Genomic DNA, 24,823 nt, shown 5'->3' with positions numbered 1-24,823 from the left:
TGTTAATACCTACGCTCGGGAAGCCCAATAGAAGATGTTGTGTGAGGTCATGTGACTTTTCTTGTGTCGTTTGATTGGTGAACTAGACTTGAACGTCACTAGCGCTTACACTGGACTGGCGCAAGCAGCGTCCAATGCGGAAGTCGAAGTCTCGTGCACGAAATAGTTGATAAATAAGCTATAATTGATAAATAAAAGTAGCGAGCGGCATTTAGATAATTAAAACGGAGTAAAAGTACTGTTACTTCTTAACAGCTGAAGCGGCGGAAGTGTTTTTTCTGGTGTCGTCAACTCCGTGACTCCGAAGCAGGTCCCGAGCGCACAGGTGGAACCTCAGGCCGATGCGCTTTCGCATATTAGTCCGTTGCGGAGTAATATTCAGAAATTACATCTGTGTGGGGGGTGGGGATGTGTGGAATGGATCTAGCTGCCAGCGTTCAAGGAGTCCGAAACAGCCTATGACAACAGCGACCCCCCCTTCAGGAAAAACTCATCGGATCGATACGATTCACGTAAATGGCCTATTTTGAGTTCAAAACGACGAATTTCGCTGAAAGGCGACTGATTTGCATGCATCTACAAGTGGAGATGTGAGTCTGTTGTGCAGCAGCGGGAAAACAGGACCAGTGGACACCCCACAATCCTGACAAATCGGACGTTTTGCGTTATGACCCAGCAGTTTTGAAAAAAATATATAGTATATATAAAAACATCTACATTATACAAACTTTTAAAAGCTACACTGATTCATTGGTTTAGTATGTTATATGAATGAAAGCTCTAAAAGTCGCCCTTGCCTCCTTTGATTTTTCTGGACATGGCCCTTGGAAGAACCAGTTTGGAAACCCCTCGTTTAAACGATGAAACTAATGACAGGTGATTTCTGGTTAATTCGTCGGAAATTCTCTATGAATTGGAATTGCGTAGACTTGTTTACTTACATACATCTTTTAATTTTTGACTCATGTAATTTACATTTCTCAAAGTATACCAAGTATTTACCATAAAAGCTCTGAAATTCAGTGTAAATGTGAATTTTATTTTCAAACGAGGAAGGTTACACTTTCACAAGAGAGCAATATTTTTGAAAATGACATGAATACATAGGAGTTTCTGATGCTGCAGGTCTTTACAAAATACTGAGCTCCAACAGATGCGCTAACCTGGTGTGTAGATGTTCCAAGCCCAATTCCAATGAAGTTGGGACATTGTGTTCAACATAAATCAAAACAGAATACAATGATTTGCAAATCCCGTTCGACCTAGATTTCATTGAATACACTACAAAGACGAGAGATTTCATGTTCAAACTGATCAACTTGATTGTTTTGAGCAAATAATCATCCATCCATCCATCCGTCCATTTTCAACACCGCTTATCCTGGTTAGGGTCGCGGGACGCTGGAGCCTATCCCAGCTGACTTCGGGCGAAAGGCGGACTACACCCTGAACTGGTCGCCGGTCAGTCGCAGGGCACATATAGACACGGGCGACCATTCACACTCACATTCGCACCGTCACGGGGTGGGAACTGAACCCACGCTGCTAGCACCAAAGTCAGGCGAGTGTACCACTGCACCATCAGTGACGGTCAAATAATCATTAACTTAAAATTTTATGGCTGCAACACTTTCCAAAAAAGCTGGGACAGCTGAGAAAGTTGAGGAATGCTCATCCAACACCTGTTCGGAACATCCCACAGGTGAACGGGCGAATTGGGAACAGGTGGGGGCCGTGATTGGGTAGAAAAGGAGCTTCCCTGAATTTCTCAGTCAGTCACAAGCAAAGATGGGGCGAGGTTCGCCTCTTTGTGAACAAGTGCGTGAGAAAATAGTTGAGCAGTTGAAGGACAATGTTCCTCAACGTACAATTGCAAGGAATTGAGGGATTTCCTCATCTACGGTCCATAATATCATCAAAAGGCTCAGAGAATCTGGAGAAATCAACGCATGTAAGCGGCAAGGCCCAAAACCAATATTGAATGCCCGTGACCTTCGATCCCTCAGGCGCCACTGCATCAAAAACCGACATCAGTGTGTAAAGGATATCACCGCATGGGCTCAGGAACACTTCAGAAAACCAATATCAGTAAAAACAGTTCAGCGCTACATCCGTAAGTGCAACTTGAAAGTTGACTATGCAAAGCAAAAACCATTTGTCAACAACACCCAGAAACGCCGCCGGCTTCTCTGGGCCCGAGCTCCTCTAAGATGGACCGATGCAAAGTGGAAAAATGTTCTGTGGTCCGACGAGTCCACATTTCAAATTGTTTTTGGAAATTGCGGACGTCGTGTCCTCCGGGCCAAAGAGGAAAAGAACCATCTGGACTGTTATGGACGCAAAGTTCAAAAGCCAGCATCTGTGATGGTATGGGGCTGTGTTAGTGCCAATGGCATGGGTAACTTACACATCTGTGAAGGCACCATTTATGCTGAAAGGTACATACAGGTTTTGGAGAAACATATGCTGCCATCCAAGCAACGTCTTTTTCACGGGCGCCCCTGCTTAATTCGGCAAGACAATGCCAAACCACATTCTGCACGTGTTACGACAGCGTGGCTTCGTAGTAAAAGAGTGCGGGTACTCGACTGGCCTGCCTGCAGTGCAGACCTGTCTCCCATTGAAAATGTGTGGCGCATTATGAAGCGTCAAATACGACAACGGAGACCCCGGACTGTTGAACGGCTGAAGCTGTACATCGAGCAAGAATGGGAAAGAATTCCACCTCCAAAGCTTCAACAATTAGTGTCCGCAGTTCCCAAACGTTGATTGAATGTTGTTCAAAGAAAAGGTGATGTAACACAGCGGTAAACATGAGCCCAGCTGTCCCAGCTTTTTTGCAACATGTTGCAGCCATCAAATTCTAAGTTAATGATTATTTGCTAAAAACAATCAAGTTGATCAGTTTGAACATGAGCTCTCTTGTCTTTGTCGTGTATTCAATGAAATCTAGGTTGAACATGATTTGCAAATCTTTGTGTTTTGTTTTTATTTATGTTGAACACAACATCCAAACTTCATTGGAATTGGGCTTGTCACAGAGACATGAGTTTGGACTTGCGTATAAAATCTAGTTATATCGTAAACCGAGGACCACGTTATCTTTAACTGTACAGGAAGTCCTCGAGTTGCAGCCATCAAATTCTAAGTTTATGAATATTTGCTCAAAACAATCAAGTTGATCAGTTTGAACATGAACTCTCTTGTCTTTGTCGTGTATTCAATGAAATCTAGGTCGAACGTGATTGGCAAATCATTGTATTCGGTTTTGATTCATGTTTAACACAACGTCCCAACTTCATTGGAATTGGGGCTGTAAACAAAACAGAACTTGGCAACCCAGATTAGCAGCAAGTACAGTATAAACTCAAAAACAGTCCTTTTTGAGACACATTACAAGATCTGCCTTTGAAGACTGTGCTCGAGCGTTTTGGATAGTCTTTTGCACACATGCTTGCTTAGTATAAAATACATATGCTGTTAGCTAGTTCCAGTTGAACTTGTTAGTTGGCTCAATGTTGGCATAAGACGTATTTGATTGTTTTCCTGACTTTTTAAGAGCAGTGCAGAGCCGCAAGGAGCACGCTCCCTGCCACATGCCGCATATCAACATGGGGTTTAAGCAAGCTCGTCACGCAACCTCCTCCGCACAATCTTATCTTATTGGAGGTGTTGCACCGAGCTGACTGGTCATTTATTTGAACAAAGTGAATCACTGTTCTTCTTCGTTGGTGGCATCCAAACTACACAAAATGACCAATATGACGTTGCATTTCAGTGTCAATTTACATTTTGACTGCCCGTTACATTATTTTTTGTTTGAAGCATCCTAAATATTAGCCACGCAATATTTCCATGACTTTTATAAAACTTTCTAGAAAATGTTATTTTTCAAGAACTTTTCAATGACCTGTAAAATGCATTCTCTATTGCCATAACCTTTCCAGTTTTTTCATGATTGTAATATAAGATAAATGAAAATATCTGGGTGTCAAGAGCGTGTATACTTTAAGAATTACGTCAACGTCTCACATTAATGGCACCTTTTCACTGCTTTCAGAAACGTTTTGTTCGTCATCTTATTCAGAGCCAGATATTCCATGAATGTCCTGATGTTTGCAGTCCAGTGATTACAAAAAGTCACACAAAAAATCCAATTAGAAAGTGTGGAATGTTCGACTTGCAGAAGCAAGAGACAAAATGCATTTCTACTGCAATGAATGAAAAACCAGCGTTGGGTGCTGATCAGTATCCGACGCACCGGATGTACTGAGCTGGTACTGTTGTTGTGACTTTCAGCAGCTCCCATCAGCAAACCACTGAACCACCTATTTTCTGGGTACAGTTCCGATGCTGGATCCCCTTCCTACTGAGCGAGTGCTGCAGTGGTAATAATTCTCGTCACTCCCGATAAATGTCTCCTTTTTTTCTCTCAATAGCAATATTCATCTCATTTAGTTAAATGGAATTTTTGAAGCTATATTACACATTCCTGTTAGCACTGACATTGTTCATGTGTGTATTCATGTCATCCATGGATCTGGAGCTGCAGTTGCTCCTCTTCCTCATCCATGTCACTGGTCGGACCATCTGGATTATCAGGGCTGAACCGAGCTGATCGGATCTTCCCAAATAGACCAGGACTGAGCTGCTGCCGCCGAAGTCTACAAGATATATATCACTGAGTGAGAACAAAACAGTCAAAACAAAATGAAGTCATCTTTTGTAAGGCTTGTCCTCACGCGGGTCGCGGGCGTGCCGGAGCCTATCCCAGCTGAGTCTGCGCGAGAGTCGGAGAGTACACCCTGGAACGGTCGCCGGCCAATCGCAGGGCACATAGAAACAAACAACCGTTCGCACTCGCGTTCAAACCTACGGGCAATTTAGAGTCTTCAATTAACCTAGCATCCATGTTTTCGGAATGTGGGAGGAAAGCGGAGTGCCCGGAGAAAAGCCACGCAGGCACGGGGAGAACGTGCAAACTCCACACAGGCGGGGACGGGGATTGAACCCAGGTCTTCAGAACTGTGAGGCAGACGTGCTAACCATTCGCCCACCGTGCCGCCCGAGAACAAAACGGTGCCACGAAAAGGTATTTGCCTCCGTCCTGATTTTATTTTTTTTTAAAATCATATTTATCACACATAAAATCTTATTGATCATCAAGCCAAGTTGAATATCTTAGAAATACAACACAAGTAAATAAAAAAAAAAAATGAAAAAAATGCAGTTTCCAAACGATGATTTCATTTATTAAATGAATATTATATATTGGTAAAATGACACACTGGATTTGAGTGTCGCGTGGGTCGGCAGTGCGACGCCCACTGAGGGAAGGACAAGACAATATCGGACAGAACAGGGACAGGAGGGGAAGCGTGCAGGACAGGGGTCGTGGACCCGGGTCTGCAACTGAAGTTTTCAACATCTGTAGGACCAGAGTGAGGGGATACCCAAGAAATGATCTGTAGAAAATAATGAATAAGTGGCCTCAAACCCAGCGGATAAGTCCCAAGGGTCTGTGTCTGAAGACAAGTGAATTGACACCGTTTCACAGGCACAATAACCCTTTAGAAGAGAATTGCTGTGCCTGAGAACCCCATCCCAACCAATCGAGAGGCGGGGTTGGGCCCAGGAGTCCACTCGAGAGCAGCCCAGTGGACGGGACACCTCCCGCACCGAGGGATCCGGGACGGTCCACCGACTGCCGCCCCGCAGTCGCCCCGCATGCGATGCGATGGCGAGATGACGCTTCCCGATGCATCATTAACACATCGGCCATCGGTCGGAGTCCTGGTTCATTTCTTGATGCTTCATTGCACACCAAGCCGCCTGCTGGCCATGTGCATAATCACAGGCAGCTGGATCTTGAGCACATACAGGATGTGCTGCGTTGCATTTTGGCGTCTTTTTGGCTCTTGTCAATGATTATGTATTACAGAACAATGCTTCAACAAGTAATAAAGTGTCAAATATATCATTTTTTTAACGTGCTTCAAATGTTCATCATCACTGGTATGGTAGGTTGTATAATGTTTTATGTCCATCCATCCATCCATCCATCCATCCATTTTCTGAGCCGCTTCTCCTCAGCTTCTGTTTCCACTCTGTGATTGTCAAATTTGTCTCGGCGATATGAGAATTGCTGCCGAACATCGTCACGGAACAGCCGATCCCTAACTTTCAGGTTGCCGTCTGTCCCTCTTTTAAGTGTGATATCCATTATTGAGGCAGGAAAATCTGGATTTCGCCCGGGAAAGGGTAGCCGTCTCCGTAATTGTGTTTTGAATTGTCCGCCATACATGAAGAGTGTGTTTCACCCATATCTTTTTTTTAGTTCCAGTATCTTTTGTGACTGCTAGCTCAGAAACACGAGGGCAGATAGAGGTATAGCTGGCAGAGAATTCTGTTCTGTTTACCCTAACCCAATTCCAAGTCATTGTTAATCCGAGCTACCGTTGCAGTTCCTTGCGCCACCCAGAAATCCTGTTTTCTGTTGGCAAGACTGAGTCTCTTGAACTCTTGTTCTTCTGAGGAGAGAGCGTTTGAAGTCCTATTTTGCCATATACCGTAAATCTCCATTTCTGATGTCGGGATCCTTATTGGGAGGAACGAGAACAAGAGTGTTGGAAGTCGGTTAATTCTAACAGCCTCTATTCTCCCCAAAAGAGATAATGCTAGCAATTAGTTTCTAAATGTCTCAAATATTTTGGTAATAATAATTAGCCTTATCAAGTTCTGTGACTTGGGGGGGGGGGGGGGGGGTGACTGTGATCTCTAGATCTTTGAATCCCTGTGTAGGTCTACGAAAGGATTTCTGATTGATCAGGGTTGACTTTATAACCAGATACTCAACCAAATCCATTAAGATTTCAAGTTCAAGAAGCCGGTGATGAGCGGATGGTATTTCCAATAAATAGTAATATGTCGTGAGCATATAAAGTGATTTTAAGTTGGTATCCTCCCTCATCTCTTATTTCCTACAGAGCTGGCGAAAGTGCCTTGTCCCCCGTCCCACGTCCAAGAAATCGGACAATTGGCATTAACGCTGACTGTTGACCGTTGGTTCATATGAAGCACTCCGATCCGTGTCCAAAAAGTTTCATCAAAGCCTATATGAGCCAAAGTTTGTTCCAAAAATGTCCAATCCAGTCTATCAAATGCTTTGCCCGCATCCAGGCTAAGGAACAGTGAGGGTGTATTTCTTTTCGAGGCGATGGATTATCGATTTAGTCGTCGGTTGCCTGTCACCTGTTGATCAACCCTGTTTGGTCCGATTTAGCAAATTCCCGAATGTGTCTTTATATTCTATTTGCCAAGATCGAGGTCCACATTTTCAAATTCCCATCTAGCAAACTTATAGGCCGATATCTCCTACATTGAGTGGGGTCCATTGCATCTTTGTGTGTAGATGACCGGGTATTTGGGGAATCCCTTCCATCCAATGCATAATTCCATACCCAACATCGAATTGGGGCCAGCTCCTTAACAAAAACTGTATCATACGCTCCACAATATCCAATGATTGGTTTAACTTGCTTTTATTTCCTGCTCTGTTATGGGGGAACACATCATCCCAGCCTCATCTTGTGATAATCGATTCAATTGGACTGAGTCCAGAATTTGTGATATTTTCTCCTTCTTCCCTAATAATTCTTGACCTTCATACAATTGTTATCGTATGCAGCAAACGCTTCTGCTCAGGGTGTTTAATTTTGGGTGCCGCCCAGCTCGACTGGGCTTCTTATTTGTTCTCCGTCAATCGACCGCCTGTTGTCGTACTCGAGCGGCTCCGACTACCGGAGACAAATTCCTTGTGTGTTTTTTGGACATACTTGGCAAATAAAGAGGATTCTGATTGATTAGAATTCAGTCTCCAGCGAAAGTCTCCTGACTTCTCTTTGTTTCATTATTTGGAGGTGGTGTCCCCTCACAACAGCTTTGGCACCATCCCACATAATAGATGGAGTAACTTCTCCATGAATCTTTATATCCATATATGCTTTTAATCTTTCACGTAGTTCCTGTTGGATAAGGGGGGTCATTCCATATTGACACTTTTTTTTTCTTGACCTAACTGTATTTTCATCTTAATGGGACCATGATCCGACAAGGTCATCTATTCCCCTATCACTCTGTTTACGTCAGTCTTCCAAACAGAAACATACTGTATCTAATCTCGAGTAACTCCCATGAACCCGGGACCTATATGTGAAGTCTTTGTCTCCGGGATGATGATGTCACCACACGTCAATCGAGCCCAATCCACCTATAATTCCCAGAAGCTTACTTGAGTTTCTACTCCGAGGCTCCTTCCCAGCTGCTCGTCGGTCCATACTCGTATTTAATACACAATTATAATCCCCCCCACCAACTAAGGTTCCCTCCACATCATCCGCCAATTTGGATGCCATCTTCTTAAAAAACAAATGGACAGTCCTCATTGGGTGCAACATGTGTGTTCTTTGGTTTTTTTGTACTATTTCACTATTGAAAAAAAAAACATTCCTCCTGATTAAAATAGCAACTCCTCTTTTCCTCCCTCCTTCATGAGATGCACAGAATATTTGTACCACCCAGTCCCTCCTTATTTGAACGTGTTCTGCCTCAGATAAGTATGTTTCTTGTCGCATTGCAGCGCTTCAAGTTGCTTGAGTAATTTATTTCTTTGAACTGGACTTACCTGACCCTTTATATTGTAAGTAACCACTGTCAAATCATCCACGTCAATCCTTGCTGCCATCATACTTCACATACTTCACAATCATCAGTTTGAAAAGTCCTATTAGTTGTCAAGGAAGTAACACAGAACAAAAAAAACAAAACACAAAAAAAACCAGTAGGGAATATCAAAAAAATCTAACTGGCTTCCAAGTCCTCAACTGTCCCAGTCTCTCCAACAGCGACTAGTCCCCGTATTCAGCTGCGGTGAATAGTCATTATCAAAGTATCTTTGATTTTCATCCGTCTTCACTGTGTGCCGTTTCCAGGTCTGCTGCAGGATCTGTTCCTTCATAGTATAGTCCGTGAACTTAATCGCAATGGAGCGAGGGTGTTCGTTTTCCTTCGGTTTCGGCATGAGGGCATTGTGCACCCGATCAATCTCGAGATCAGCTTCGGTCAGCAGCGTGCCATTCAGTAGTAACTTTTGAATGAAGGCCACCATGTCTTTACCTTCACTTCCCTTGGGAACCTGCTACAGCCTTTTTGCCTTCTCGCCCAGTTCTGAAGGTCTTCACATCGTTGCATAAGTTCCGCTTCATGCTGCATTAGGAAGCATGCTATTGCTTTTTCATGTGCCTCGATGGTCTCTTAGCACGGTTTCCAGCTGTGTTCGCTGTGTGGTCAAACGTCCGATTGATGTATCAAGTCAAAGATTCTGTGGTTTGGCCTTTAAACTCTTTTACATCCATCCTTATCTTTTGAACGTCCTCCCGTATTTCTTGGTTGGACGGTACAATAGCCAGGAACATCTCCTACATGTTTTTAGCCATAGCTAAAGGCCCTTTGCTAGAGCTAGCTGTTTGTTAGCATTGTTTTTTTTAATGGTGAGTTCTCCTCATCATCTTTGTTTCTAAATTGATGCCTGGAGAGTCTATCATCAGTGTCTGTCTTCGTGGTGTTGTTGGGTATTTTTCAGCCAAGTTGTCATGGTCTGTGTTTTTGGTTTGGGTTGTGTTTAGTTTTGTTCCATGTTTGTCGTGTGCTCATTAGGTTGTTGCGTCCACCTGTTCTCGTCTACCTTGTGTCGACCAATCAGCTCTCTCCAGCCACTCGTGTCTTGTCCAGGTGTTCCTCGTTGTCTCGTCAATTTGTTTGTATTTAGTTCCCTGGTTTCTTTCAGTTCATTGTCGTTGTCACATGTCTTTGCCATGTCATAGTCGCCAGTCGCCAGTTGTCGTTGTCTTTGCAGTATGTCATTGTCAGGTGTCATTTTCCCGATCTATTCCACGTCTTACTCACAGGTCATAGTTTGTTTCCAGTTTTAGATATTCAAGTGTTTCTTTGTTACTTTGGTTTGATTATCTGTTGCGGGACTTTGTTCAGTTTTGCTTTATCCAATATCCTTGTTTTCCCTTTTTGAAGATTAAATATGATTATTTTGAGACTCCCGCACTCCTGCCTTGCCTCCCTGCTTCCCTGCAATTGGGTCCACCATGTTCTTGCCTTGCGTTACTCTCCTTCGCCCTAACCACGTACGTGACACAAGTATTATTCAAATGTCGTTTGGTGAGCAGCAGAGCTTGAAGTTTTTACATGAACATGGTGCTGGCGGAAGTCCTTACTGTATATTTTTAGTTGTATATTACTGTGTTTTGATTTTGAGTGTATTGTACGGTGACGTTGAGTGTCCTGAAAGGCGCCTTCACATAAAAAGTATTATTTATTCTTGACCCTTCTAATTTTAATAATGTAAGACCAATTTCAAAAATCCAATTTTTATCCACCCTTTTCACAAGATGGTTTCTACACAGCTATTACATTTTGTCTTTTAACTCATTTAGTGCCAGAGACGTATTAATATGTTTTCACCAATCCATCGCTTTATTGCCAAAGACGTATTTTTCCGTGTTTTTAAAAAAAAAGAAAATTGGAGCAGCGCCACAATAAGTATCAAAGGCTTGGGAAGGATTTTAGTACGATAAATCGACACGAAATGGCATTAGTGGCTTTGATCGGAGCTTTGTCAGCATGATCAGAGGAAGGGCGTGGTGAGCAGTTATAGAAGCATGGTTGAGTGAGACAGTTGTCGACAGTTACAGCGAAAAAACATGGCTAAAAAAAAAGGACCATCATCATCTTTTTCCCAAAAAAGCGGAACGGGATTACATTACGACAACGAACGGCGTGTAACGCTGGTTGTGTCGATCATTCGAAGGCCCGCGGTGAGATTGCCACCACATCACAAACCACTTCCCCCTTAACGTCGACCGTCGACGGATATTCAGACTCAGATTACGATAAGCCTGATCCAGATTCATCCTTATCCGGGAGCTGCAGGGCGTCCTCCCCTCTGCCCCCAGAAACTCACGGGAGAGGTAGGACCTTGCTAACTTCAAAGCTAACGTCCATAGCCTTAGCGATGACTCCGTTTGCCATTTTTATCATGCAACGTGCACAAATAAGCAAGACAGTTTGTCCTACGATACTACACGTTGCGAGATCATGCATCCTGTAGACAAAAATGTGGAGCATTTTTGTTCAATTGTCGTTCTTTTATTGATATGCACAAAAACATCATTTTCAGACGCGATATGTGTAATGTAGAATTAGTTTTACCTCATCGCACTGTAGCAACAACATAAATATTGAGATTGATTTCTCTTTGTTTGTCCCCACGTCGTGCGCGACCCCAGACCGCGACAAAGGCAAATGCTGCTTGTTTTCCCCCCCGGCAGGGACTTGTTCACGGTGGCCCATGACAGACCCTCCTGGCATTACCAAAAGTTACGGTCGCAGTCTAGCGCAAGAGCGTGGCCATCAACAAGTCCAAAGGGCAGGAAAGGTTCTGAGTGCACCCACGCGAAGAACACAATCCTGTTTTTACTTTTTGTGTATCTTCGTTCTTTCTCCTGATACAACTGAGATATGATATTCATATTATATTACGCATATATTTGTTATTCATTTGTATTGTGTGCACTTATTTTCATTCATGTATTCATTGATTTTATATTATCTTGTTGTTTTCACGTGTTTCATTCTCCATCAACCTTGTTGGTCTCAGTTTGGCAAAGTGGGTGCCTGCATTGCCTGGGGCTTCAGTTGTTTTCTTTTTTGGCTTCATATGATATTTGATCATTATGTTTGGTTCGTACTGTGTTCTTACAAACAAACCACTTTGTCAACAGGTTTTAAATGGTGCTATATACAGTACATACAATTATGATTATGAATATTATGTGCGTGTACACCTGAGTAAATGTTTGTGTCTGCATGCGTGCGAGTACGTATGTCTGTGAATGTGTGTGTGTGTGTGTCTTACCTGGACTGTAAGTGTTCCAATTGGACCTGCAGGTTCTCTGTCTGCTCCACCTGTTCATCCAAAGACCTCTGGAGTTTCCTTGTCTGGTTATGGGAGTCATCCAGCTAATAAACACATGCATAATCGTGTGCGCATAAAAAAACAACAAGGAAACCAAATATGGATCAGTGTTCCCCTGTGTTCCTGAGCCATGTCATTCCTGCCACTAACCCAGCTGCCTGCCAACACATCCGGGACCACCTCGATGACCTCGTCTCAATAAACCGTTCATCACGTTCTCTCTGGCTCCTTTCCGTTCTTGGCAGAATACTTTGGCCAATCAGAAACCCCGGAGGCAATCGCGAACGCACTCACATCGGTAAACAAGAACGGACTCTCCAAGAACTCATGGAATCTCTACACTCCCTCACACACCAAGTTTCCCTCCAAATCCAAACTTCCGAACGCAAGTACTCTTTCCGAGCCCGCAGCGTCCGAGCCACCCCGCCTCCCGTACAAAGAACCTCACGTGCCGCCGCCGCCGCCCGAGCCCTACTCCGGGGACCTATGCGCATGTGGCCAGTTTCTTCTTAATCGCTCACTCCAATTCAGAAACTGGAAGTCATTATAGAGATAGATGCACTGCACACACTCAGAGTGAAATATGTCATGTTATATCATAAATATTTGATATATATATATTTTTTAAATTTTTTAAAGACCCAAGCTTATGGGCTGAAAACAAAGTACTATGAGTTCATGTGCATTGGTGAAGTAGTTGGAGGTCAGAGATTTGGAATAGGGGATCATCCAATTTGTTGTGCATGAAAATGAGCAGAAAGCTTCAGTTCTTACCTCGTCTTCAGCCTGTCCTAATTCTTTCTTCAGCTCTTCCACCCGCAGTCGCAGCTTTTTGACTTCAGCCTCATGGCCCTCCACCCTCCTGTTGGCATGGCCGAGCTCCGCTGTCTTTTCCTGGAACTGTTTCTTCAGCTTTGTATGAATGTGACGGAGATCGGCCAACTCCTGAATACGCAACATTTCATATCGCAATATCGGTAATCTTATATCCTGATCACCATCTAAATCATGGTATCTTTCTTTCTTTCTTTCTTAAAATGACATGAAATTAACGGCATCTTTCTGTGATGTTTTCTCCATTTATTTATCAAAAATAGACCACCCAATTAAATGAATAGAAGATAAATACCGCTCAAAATATACTTTTCAAGTAATGGAATTAACTGCAAAGAATTCAAATACGACACAGTGCTTCAAAGAACATTCAAGGAAGTCTGCCATTTACCGAGTAAAAGTATGACAAACGTCAGGATTCCAGCAAGGTAAAGCGAACGATATAAATGGCAGGATTATATCGTGCGAGTGACGTTTTGTATTGTAGCTGCGCTATATGGGTCGTTGCACTGAGGTGTAAGACAAATTCAAGAACTCGAATCATATTATTGAAAAGATGTTCGTACATTAACTGGGGAAGTACACCAGTTACATTTAGGGGCTCATGGGTTAAAAACATACTTAATGTGAGCATTATTTGACCAGTGGTCGCTGGTAACACTGACTCTAGGTCAGGAAACATGGAAAGCTGTTTATTGTATGAAAACCTTGGGAATCTTTCACACAAATGCTAGTGTTAGGGAAGGCTCCAAAAGCAATTTATGTCCAACTTGTTAATGTATCGAGGAAACAAATGTACTTTGGGCAAATACAGATGTGTGTGGCATCGACTAAAAATACACATACAACACGACACGTCCTCAAGAGTGCTGCGACTCGTCCAGATGACCGGCGAGTCAGCAGTGCGGTCAGGGGACACAGAAAAGCGTGCACTAGCGATGGAAAACTGTCAAAATCAAACAAGAAAGCATCGAATTCCATACAAGCTCGAGCTTTTCATCTCGAGCGTTTGAGATGGAAGCTTGTCACATTTTGACATCGTTTTCTCGAAAACCCTCATCAGGTTCCAGCGGCCCCTCCATGTTCCCATCAAGCTCAAACGCTGCCGCGTGCCGGTCGTATGCAAGTCGAAAATGGTTCTGGGTGGTCGATGTCGCAAAATAGTCGACCGTTTTTGTCGCTCCAACGAAAATATGACAGACACTTCAAAATGTAAGTCAATATTGTCTCCTACTCCTTCTGAAGCAATCGACTGATCCTTCTACGATTATGGCATCGATTCCAAATAGCCGTCGTTTTTTCGATTACAGTTATGAAATTGAGTGGCCGCTTGCTCGTAACGCATTTTGACTGACAAAGTTACGAGCACGATGGCTATTTCGAAGAAGTGCCGCAAAGAAATCTCGCCGTGGAATGTCATTAACCCCTTTTAGCAGATATTAGCAAAGTTTTTTCACACTGTGCCTATTTCCGTTGATGACTGCTAAAATGGCACACTTTTGGCGCTGGTCAAAAACCCAACAAATGCGTTTATTGTAAAATAATTGGAGGTGGAAAATTCTTGATACAATATTATTTGATATTTACACGTTGATACCTGATTACCGATGATACTGTTGAGTGTTAATATTTGATGCCTTTGAATGTATTTTGCCGTTAATAATTGCTCGTAACAAACTGTACAAAGTTTGGACTACATTGTGGTCAAATGAAAAGAAGTGTACCAACCTGGGCACATTTTTGTGTCTGTTGGCGTGCACGACCCCCTCAAACCCGTGAAATAGGGGATAAAATCTGACATTTTGTGCGACTCTGAAACAGGGTACTGTTTCAACATAAAACCATGCATCAGTACAGCTCGGACTCCGCCAGAGATTGTTTTCACACTCCTCTTTGGTCATGGATACACAGTGGACATGGACAAGTTCTACAAGTCCATTTCTTTTATTCGGGGCTCAAACAAATATGTGTGGAAGGCTGAGGAGAAACAGACGGGAACCTCAGTCCGTTGCAGAACTAAAAAAATAAATCCTACTTGGGTGTGGGGGAAAAGCTCGTGTTCCACAATGAAAATACGATGGTGGTGAAGATGGTGACAACCTGCCATCAGGACAACATGGAGACGGTTGAAGTGTGGCAGAAGGGATGCCAGCAAAAATCTGCCCAACTCAAACCGGAGTGTGTACACGAACGGGGTGGATAAATCGGACCGAGATATTGCTTATTACCCGTTAGTCGGAAGGTCGTTCAACCGGTAAAAAAAAAATAAATGGCGCTTATTTGTTTCAGATTTGTTTGTTCAAGGCTTATATTATTTTCAAAGACAAAAATCCATCGGTGTGCAAAACCTTGCTGGACTTCATGCGCAAGGTCATAAAAACATGGACCATTGAGCAGAAAGTAGAGGAGGACGATGAGGAGGCAGAAGGTGCAGGTGTGGGAGTTGCGGGACCGAGGGCCAACTGGGAAATCCCAGGCTGGAGCGCATATCGCCCACAAGGAGAGAAAAGAAGACCGGCAAGGAGGTGTAGGGTGTGTGAACGGAGAGGCCAGCGAAGCCAGACCGAGATGTGGTGAAAGTGTCCTTTTCAAATCTGCAGTAGAAGGTATTCAAGTCGTTGGCTTGTAACCATTTCTAAGGCTTTGGCCAACAGACGAGAACAAATTCTCCTGTCAATAATACATTGTGACCAAACAGGTTTTATGAACGGACGGAGCTCCATCAACAATGTCAGGAGATTGATAAACCTACTAAGTATGTGGCAGCGTAAGAATCTCAAAACAATTGTCTTGTCACTTGATGCAGAAAAAGCTTTTGACAAAGTTGACTGGTCTTTTCTTTTTGCTGTACTTAACAAATTTGGCATTAGTGATTCATATATTCACTGGATCGCAATATTATACGACTCACACAAAGCAACTGTCACCACAAATGGGGTCACATTGCAAAGAGGAACTAGACAAGCGTGCCCACTCGCGCCCATGCTAGTCACACTAGCTATCGAAGCACTGGCAGTAGCGATACGGCAGAACAATAATATTAAAAGGTATGAGGACCCGTCCCCCCACCCGAAGGCGGAGGGAGGCTACCCTCTCGTCCACCGGGGTGAACCCCAACGTACAGGCGCCGAGCCGGGGAGCAATAAGTATACCCACACCTGCTCGTGCGCAACTCCAGAGTGGAAGAGAGTCCAACCCCTTTCGAGAGGACTGGTACCAGAGCCCGAGCTGTGCGTGGAGGCGAGTCCGACTATATCTAGTCGGAACTTCTCGACCTCACACACCAGCTCGGGCTCCTTCCCTGCCAGAGAGGTGACATTCCAAGTCCCTAGAGCCAGCTTCTGTAGCCGGGGATCGGATCGCCAAGGTCCCCGCCTTCGGCCACCGCCCAGCTCGCACTGCACCCGACCCCTATGGCCCCTCCCGCAGGTGGTGAGCCCATGGGAAGGGGGACCCACGTTACCCTTTCGGGCTGTGCCCGGCCGGGCCCCGTGGTTGCAGGCCCGGCCGCCTGGCGCTCGCCTTCGAGCCCCACCTCCAGGCCTGGCTCCAGAGGGCGGCCCCGGTGACCCGCACCCGGACAAGGGAAACCTGAATCCATTCATTGTACTTGTCATAGTGGTTTTTGGAGCCGTGCTTTGTCTGGACCCTCACCTAGGACCTGTTTGCCATGGGTGACCCTGCCAGGGGCATAAAGCCCCAGACAACCTAGCTCCTAGGATCATTGGGAGACACAAACCCCTCCACCACGATAAGGTGACGGCTCAAGGAGGGGCCCAAATGCATCCTCCAGAAAAATATTAAGTACAGTATTTTTCTGTTTTTATTTGCCATCGGCTCCAGCACTCCCGCGACCCTTGTGAGGATAAGCGGCTCGGAAAATGGACGGTTGGATTTCTGCATTTGAAGTTGGTTCATTGTAACATCGCTCCGTCGGTTAATATATTTAACATTAACATCCGTACACTAATTAGATAACTAAGTGCGTTTCCTAATTATTTCAAGATGTACTAGCGGATCAGCTTTTGTTGGCGATGTTGCGTGCGCTTCGTGGTTCCGCTGGGACCGCAACCGGGGCCACGACCAGCGGCACCTCAACGAGAAAATACAAAAGACCAGTGCAACAAATACGACACTGTGTGATGTGATGAGCAAAAATGTTGCTTCAATGTAAGAATAGCAATAGAGGATGTCCGCTCCAGAGGTGGGTAGTGTAGCCAAATATTGTACTCGAGTAAGAGTACTGTTACTTGATAATAATGCGACTCAAGTCAAAGTCAAAAGTAGTCCTCCAAAAAATTACTTCAGAGTAAAAAGTAGTGAGTAACGTCAGGTTTTTTAACCACAGCATGAACATCAGTAAAATCAAAATAAAATGCGTATATGTAAATTCTGATATTGCTGTATGTGTGCATGCGTGTGTGTGTGTGTGTCTGTGTGCACAGCCAAAACTACAACACAACACCTGCAATTTACTGCAAAGTGTTTTCTCAACTTAGAAGTGGGCTGAAATATCCACATTTGGCCAGACAGTGCCAGAAAAATACTACAATACATGAAAGCTGTTGTTTTTGTCATCTGAAATGTAAACACAGTCGCACGCCGTTGCCTTCATGGTAACGACCGCCTTCCCAACACGGCCGCCACGTATGCGCGTCCATTTGCCGGGCTGGCTTATCTAGTCTTAATACTACCTATGCCGGGAAGCCCAATAGAAGACGTGTGAGGTCGTGTGACTTTCTATGATTGGTGAACTAGACTTAAACGGCACTCGCGATTAAATTTGATTGGAGCAAACAGCGCCCAATGCGGAAATCGAAGTCGCAATCTCGCGCGTGAAATAGTTGATAAATAAGCAATAATTGATCAATAAAAGTAGCGTGCGACATTTAGATAATTTTATCGGAGTACAAATACGGTTCGCTCTTAACAGCAGAAGCGGCGGATGTGTTTTTTCTGGTCTGGTCAACTCCTGCGACGTATCCAAAGCAGGTCCCGAGCGCACAGGCGGAACCTCCGGCCGATGCATATTAGTCCCTCGCGGAGTAATATTCAGACATTACATCTGTGTGTGGATGCTGGATTCTTGGAATGGTTCTAACTGCCACCGTCCAAGGAGTACGAAACAGCCTATGACGACAGCGACGGAGATCCCCCCCCCAGGAAAAACTCATTGGATCTATACGATTCATGTAAATGGCCTAGTTTGAGTTCAAAGCGGCAGATTTCGCCGAAAGGCGACGGATTTGCACGTACGGTAGAAGATAGACCAGGCGGTAAATCTCGGCTTATCAAGTCGATTATGAGGGAGAGAAGTGGCAACATGTCGGTAGTTGGAGAAGTTAAGGCACTTCGCGCTTGGACAGAGTGCCATGTCTGGTGTAAGCAGAGCATGTGTCACAGTGGGTGGTCGAAAGCGTGCGATCGGGTAAAAAAGACGACGCAGTTCATGGAGCGAATGAGAAAAAGCCACTGAAGTTCAACCTGAGCCATGCAATGAGTCGGTGTCACTCACGCTGCATTTCTGTATCAACTGTCAACTATTATTTGGTTTTTTCTTTTTGATATATAGTTTTAGGTGACGTAAAAGCAAAAGATATTTGCGTTGACATCGTTTTTCACCCAAAAATCATTTTCTCCTCCTTTGGTTTTTGGTGAAACCAAACCCGCTGTACCGCTGAAAGCTAGAAAGAAACTTTTTTTCCCGCGTGACAGAAGAGACTACTTTGTCTTTGCATACTGTGCCTTTTTACCTTGTTTTTCTCAAACAACTCCATCTGGATGGCCTTGAGGTCTGTGTCGATGGCCGACGCAGCCTGGCGGCGCTTCTTCGCCATCTGTTCTTCCAAGTCTTCAGTCTGAGCCCTCAGCTTCTTGTTGTCCCTCTCCAGCGCCAGTTTCTCTGTCTCCAAGCGCTCTCTGCGACCCCATTCTGCTGCATTCTCCACCTGCAACCTCTCCATCTGACAGCCACACATTTGTCACTCATCCATTTAGGAAACAGAACCGCCGGTTGTACAGGAGTGGCGCGATTGCAAATATATTAGGGACATTTTTTTTTAGCCTGAGCCATGAGAGTCCGAGTCGCTTCATTTTCAGTATCTGCCGATACCCAGTCCGAATCCCGTGCCTTGGCAATGCGTTTCAAAGAAAAAGTGTATCGAAAAATTCCAAATTGTCTCCTAATTTCTTGTATTTGAATAAAGGTATTCCAAAATTACAAATGTCGCAATCACATTTTTTTTGCACCCGAGTCCGAGTCCAAGTCTTTGATTTGAAGGCTCTGCCGATACCGAGTCGCGGTCCGATACCTCGACAATGCGTTAAAAGGACCGTGCGCCCGTATTCTCGCAAATATATATATATATATATACGGACCCTTTCCCCAAAAATTTCATATCATGGAAAGTCTTATTTCTTCCCATAATTTCATTCGAAAAGTAAACGTTTCATAGATTATAGATTCATTTATTTGTTCGTTTTTCTGTAATTGAAACAGCGGAGCACTGAGTCCAAAGCAAACATGCCGAAGCAGCGTTTTGCGATTATGAATGGAAGAAGTTGCCAACGGACGTGAGGTCAGCTCCGACCGTGAATGTTTTGAAGTCCAGGCTTTGAAAATGATATTTCTTGCACAGTACGCTGTTTGAATTGTACTTTTATTTTTTTCTCTTTGTTTTTAAATGCTTTTAATCATGTGAAGCACATTGAGTTACCTTGTGAATGAAATGCGCTATATCAATACATTTGCTTTGCTTTAATTTGGGCTTCCGGCTCATAAGACCCCCGTAATCAGGAATTCCAAAAATGTCAATACTGTGAAGAAATCACATTTTGCATGCAATGTTTGAAACCGAGTGTCACACACTAATCATCTACTAAGTTCAAACTGAATGCGGCACGGTGGACGACCGGTTACAGCGTCTGCCTCACAGTTCTGAGGCCCAGGGTTCAATCCCCGGCCCCGCCTGTGTGGAGTTTGCATGTTCTCCCCGTGCCTGCGTGGCTTTTCTCCGGGCACTCCCGTTTCCTCCCACATCCCAAAAACATGCATTCATTGGAGACTCTAAATTGCCCGTTGGCATGACTGTGAGTGCGAATGGTTGTTTGTTCCTATGTGCCCTGCGATTGGCTGGCAACCGGTTCAGGGTGTACCCCGCCTCCTGCCCGATGACAGCCGGGATAGGCTCCGGCACGCCCGCGACCCTAGTGAGGAGAAGCGCGACAGAAAATGGATGGAAGGATGGATATTCAAGCTATCTCTGAACAAGCCGGCATCTTAACGGATGTTGTTTGGCATTCCAGATGAATGACACCATTTGGGGTTTGGGCCCTGCTTCTAATTTGGTTTCCAAATCCCCAAAATAGGTTCGCGCTGTCCTACCTAGCCTTGCATGAACTGATGAAGCCTGCTCAAATGAGAGGTGAAACATCTTCTAAGACAAGCAGAACAGTCCAACAGCGATCGATTCATTGCTCTGAGAAGAAAAATCATCTGCAAGATTTATTGCAGCAAACGAAAAATGAAATGAAGGAAGCACAGGACCGAGCAAAGGTGCCTAAGGAGTAGCTAAGAATACCATATTTTCCAATTTAGTTGTTGAGTTTTTCAACAATGTTCATCCAGCAGTGTTGATCAATGAGTGTGAATTTATGTTTTCATAAATGGCCCGTTACCTCAGTTCGCAATTCAGCTAGTTTCTTGTCCATACTGGAACGAGCTCCCAGTTCATCCTCCAGGTCTTCCGATATGCGCCCAAGTTCATCTTGATGCATTTCCCTCAACAGATTCAGCTGGTGGCAATGGAAGAGGAGAATTATGAAAGAACATGATTATAAAACAGTTTACTGATAAACCATAGTACCATTTCTAATGGTTAGTATTACAGCACCGTTTCAAATTGTAATTATGACTAATACCGTATGTAGCATGCTCGCACCTATAAAGAGCCAAGAAACGAAACCAAGCGCGATAGTGAAGGAGAGAAGGCAGAGCAAGCCAGCGGGCCACGGCGAGCGACAAAGGTGCATCCATCTCAAAACTGCGTCTGAGAAGCAGTCCTGAAATGCAGCTATTCCTAACTTCGTCCCTCCAGGAGTGTTTTGAGTGGACAAAAAAATCCTTTCGAGCTTGAATACAGTGGTACCTTGACCTCAAAGTCCAATTTGTTCCCTGACCAAGCTTCTAACTTAAAGTGCCACGAAAAGAAAATGTCTCGGAAATTCGACACATCGCAGAAAAGACGGATTAATGAATGAATGGATTTCCCAAAAAATCAATCGCAACATATGTGAAATCAGGTTTCCAAAGGGTCAAGAATTGAGTTTCCAGAAGTTGTGGCCATGTCGCTGGGTACTGTGAAAACGCCGCCTCCAGCTTTCAAATAGTTCTATCGCGGATGAGCTGCTCCTCTGCCTGCCTTTCACGGGCCGCAGTCATTGTGCCCCTTTGTTTCCGGTGAAATTCAGATTGCTGTTATTTGACGGAGGAGGGGGGGGGGGGGGGGGGTGTCGATCCCCCACTCCTGTGGCCGCTGATTTGCCATGTGGTGTTTCCTCCTCCTCGCCCGAGATGCGAGTGTCTGACAAGACCCTCCCATTTTTCCAGTGTGTTGGCATTCATGTTTTTAATACAAATTCTCCAGCTTTCGAGTACGCCTGCTTTTATTTGCCATGCGCGATGATGTAATGTATTATGTAACTTGTAACTATATTACATTGTCCAGTTTGGATATGTATTTTGCTTGGTTTTATTCAGCTTTCTGCAGCCAGGGCGACATTACAAATACCTTACCTTTGTTGGATAAGGCTCGAGAAATAAGGAACAACACTATATGACTTGATGTACAGCTCTTATTGAGTTTTTAAAGATAGCAGTGTGGAGTATTTGGCATCTGTAATTGTGTTTGCATGACACCCCCCCCCCCCAAAAAAAAAAAAAAAAAGGGTGGTGACTCCAATTGGGATTGAAGTCGGCGTGGAAAAGCGATTATTGAATCCAAATTTTCGGACTCCGTCCAGAACGAATCTTAGAATATCATACTACTTACTTTATTCTGACAAGAGCTACAACTGCTCCCACGACATATTTGCTTGAAAAAAAACGACAAAATATTTCAAAATTTCGAGCCTGCGTTTCCGGCAGCCGCCATTTAGACTTACTGCGCATATTTTCTGCACGTGCGGACTTGCGCAGTCGTTTGTTATTGCAGTTAATGATGGATCACTGACGCAAATAGCCATCGCCTTCCACCGGGACAACTATCTCCGTGGAAGGAGGCGTCCGACCGCCGTGCTCAAGGAGCTGATGTTCGCGGCAGACGGCAACTGCAGCAGAATGAATGGGAGAAGGTTGTGCAGGATCCAATCGAACGTAGCAGATGATGAGAGCTCGTGGGCTAGCTAGCGAGCAGCGTCGATTTATACATTTCTCAGCACCGAGACGGACGCAAAACCAACCCAGGTTCTACTTTTGCCCACGGTTGGGTGAGGGATCCTGGTTTAATTAAGTATGCCATGATTTTAAAAGACAAAAAAAAAAATAATTAGAATTCCAGAGGGAGACGCGTCAGCCAAAGCACGCCAGCGTACTGTTTTTCCGGTCCGAATTGGATTTTTGGATGAATTGGACTATGACATTATTATCTTTATTTCAGAATAGTAAAAGGAGTAACAATTCGACTCTGAAGTCATTCATTACTGTCAACAAGATTAACAAATCCGGGATTTAGAGGGTGAGTCTGTGCCCTCGTTCACAGTTCATATTACATGGGAAATATAGATATATCAAATAAAATACAATAAAACATATAATATAAATAGATATATATTTGGTATATTTGTCGACCAAAATCTATTGACAGGGCCCCTTGCGTCTCTGTCTTTGCATTTCATTTTGATCATCTTTAATATCCTTTTATGGGATTTGCACGATCATTTCGGTTGGAAAGGCGCAAAATGTCCTTTTGCAAGCTCGAGAGATTTGAGACGGTCGGATTTCTCATTATTATGCGACGTAAATGAGCTTTGCTCCGATTGGCTCGCTCATCTTGCCAATTTCTCCTACTCGGGACGTGGGTGCGCCGGCGCCCATCCCAGCTGACTTCAGGCGAGATAAACCTTGAACTGGTCACCGGCTGGCTGCGACCCGACCTCCGACAATGGATGGATGGATGGATGGATAAAAGATCATTAATCAGTACCAAAGCCTGGATTTAATTCGATTGTTTAATCATCTGCATACTGAAGATATTCAAAGCACTTCACTTATTCCACATTTTCTTGTTATACTGATGACATGATTTGTTTCTTTCAAATTGTACACACAACACCGCATAATGACAATGGTGAAAATGCTTTCAAAACTTTTTGGAAATGAAACTAGGAAATCACATGTACAGTACAAAAATCGTCATCTCGTGCGTGTCTTTCCCCTTGTCTGGTGCTCACCCGTCACTGACGGTGCTTTCCCACGTGTCTTGTCACGCCCGATTACCCGTGTATTTCTTAGTCATAGTTTTCCATGACTTTCCCAAACCTTTCATATCATTTCCAAAGCTGAAAAATGTACATATTTTCTTGGCGTTATGTTCGCAAATACAATATTTCAGAATGCACGCTGTATCCATCCAGTAGGGTTGGGCTTCGTCTCAATTTGAATAATAAGATGCATTGTATTGTTTGACTCACGTGATTGTGCTGAGCCGAGGGTCAGAGCTGCAGGGAGCGTGGCGTGCCGTGCCGTCGCACGCCGACTTTCACCCGAGGTGTTCGACCATGTTACTCCATATAATCTCATTGGTGGTGATGGTCATTTATTTGAACAAAGTTAAGCCACACTTTCGATCATTATTCTTCTGCGTTGGTGGTCAGCGGAACAGGCGCTGATATTACACATTAGCTACAGTCCTGTGAAAAAGTCAATTCTAATTCTTTTTTTATTTGTATTTTTTTGGGGGGGGGGCACTTTCCCGACATCTATGTTGAAGATCATCAAATAAATGTAAATATCAGAGAAAGACAACCCAAGTAAACATAAAATGCAGTTGCTAAATGGTGATATATATATATTTTTTTTTTTTTTTATCAAGGGAAAAAAAATATTCGAAGCTACCTGGCACTGTGTGGAAAAGTATATGCCCCATCCATTTTTCCATTTTCCATACCGCTTATCCTCACGCGGGTCGCGGGCGTGCGGGAGCCGATCCCAGCTGACTCTGGGCGAGAGGCGGGGACACCCTGAACTGATCGCCAGCCAATCGCAGGGCCACATAAACAAACACATTCACACCTACGTAGGCTTGGGCATCGTTTGAATTTGAACGATTCCGGTTCCAAATGATTCTCGATTCTGATTCTTCAAAAAGGTTTGCATGGTTTAAATAAAGTGTGTCCAAATCATGAACATCCATTTTCTTAGCAGCCCGCAGAAGAGACTAAAATGAACATTTGACTCGGGGTTCTTTATAACCAGTATCAATTTCAAACCTATGAACTAAAAGGCAATGTGTGTGGAACTAACCTGCACTACTTCGTGTGCGTTCTTCTGTCGTTCATTTGAGCTGCTTCTTCGTTGGTTTTTGCCACTTCTTCTTTGGGGTCGGCGGACTACGCATCGGAACTGGGAATCAACATTTTTTAATTTGAACGATTCTGGGAGAACCAGAACCTTAGTCCCGGTTCCAATCGGTTCTCGATTGTCAATGCCCGACCCTACACCGCAGGCAATGAACCTAACATGCACCACAGCACCCGGAGAAAACCCATACAAGCACGGGGAGAACATGCAAATTCCATACAGGCGAGGACAGATTTGAACCCGGGTCCTGAGGACTCTGAGGCAGATGTGGTAACCAGTCGTCCACCGTGGCACCAGGTATATGCTCCCCCCCCCCCTGTTAAATGATGAATCAACTGTGGCTCATCACATTTTGGGGGGAAAGT

General features: G+C 44.2%; 1 protein-coding gene across 12 annotated transcripts in view; it reads right to left on the bottom strand.

The window, feature by feature from the left end:
- The window catches only part of ccdc102a (coiled-coil domain containing 102A), a 91,531-nt gene that overhangs the window by 23,951 nt on the left and 42,757 nt on the right, over positions 1-24,823 (bottom strand). For 5 of the 12 annotated variants that reach the window (XR_009785692.1, XR_009785693.1, XR_009785698.1 and 2 more), the window contains exons 6-9: positions 20,558-20,674; positions 18,634-18,843; positions 12,821-12,991; positions 11,987-12,090 (exon numbers count right to left, since the gene is read on the bottom strand). Coding sequence is in view for 8 of the 12 variants with exons in the window: in XM_061756348.1 (XP_061612332.1) it covers positions 11,987-12,090; positions 12,821-12,991; positions 18,634-18,843; positions 20,558-20,674 (602 nt within the window). In the remaining 4 variants the exon portion in view is untranslated. Of the gene's footprint in view, positions 1-1,018; positions 6,599-11,986; positions 12,091-12,820; positions 12,992-18,633; positions 18,844-20,557; positions 20,675-24,823 lie in introns of those variants that run through there. The other 7 variants (XM_061756358.1, XM_061756369.1, XM_061756321.1 and 4 more) reach the window with 5 other exon arrangements.

Source organism: Phyllopteryx taeniolatus, chromosome 2, assembly GCF_024500385.1.
Source record: "Phyllopteryx taeniolatus isolate TA_2022b chromosome 2, UOR_Ptae_1.2, whole genome shotgun sequence".
NCBI lineage: Eukaryota > Metazoa > Chordata > Actinopteri > Syngnathiformes > Syngnathidae > Phyllopteryx > Phyllopteryx taeniolatus.
The sequence above is the reverse complement of the archived record's forward strand: the minus strand, read 5'-3'. Positions and strand labels throughout refer to the sequence as shown.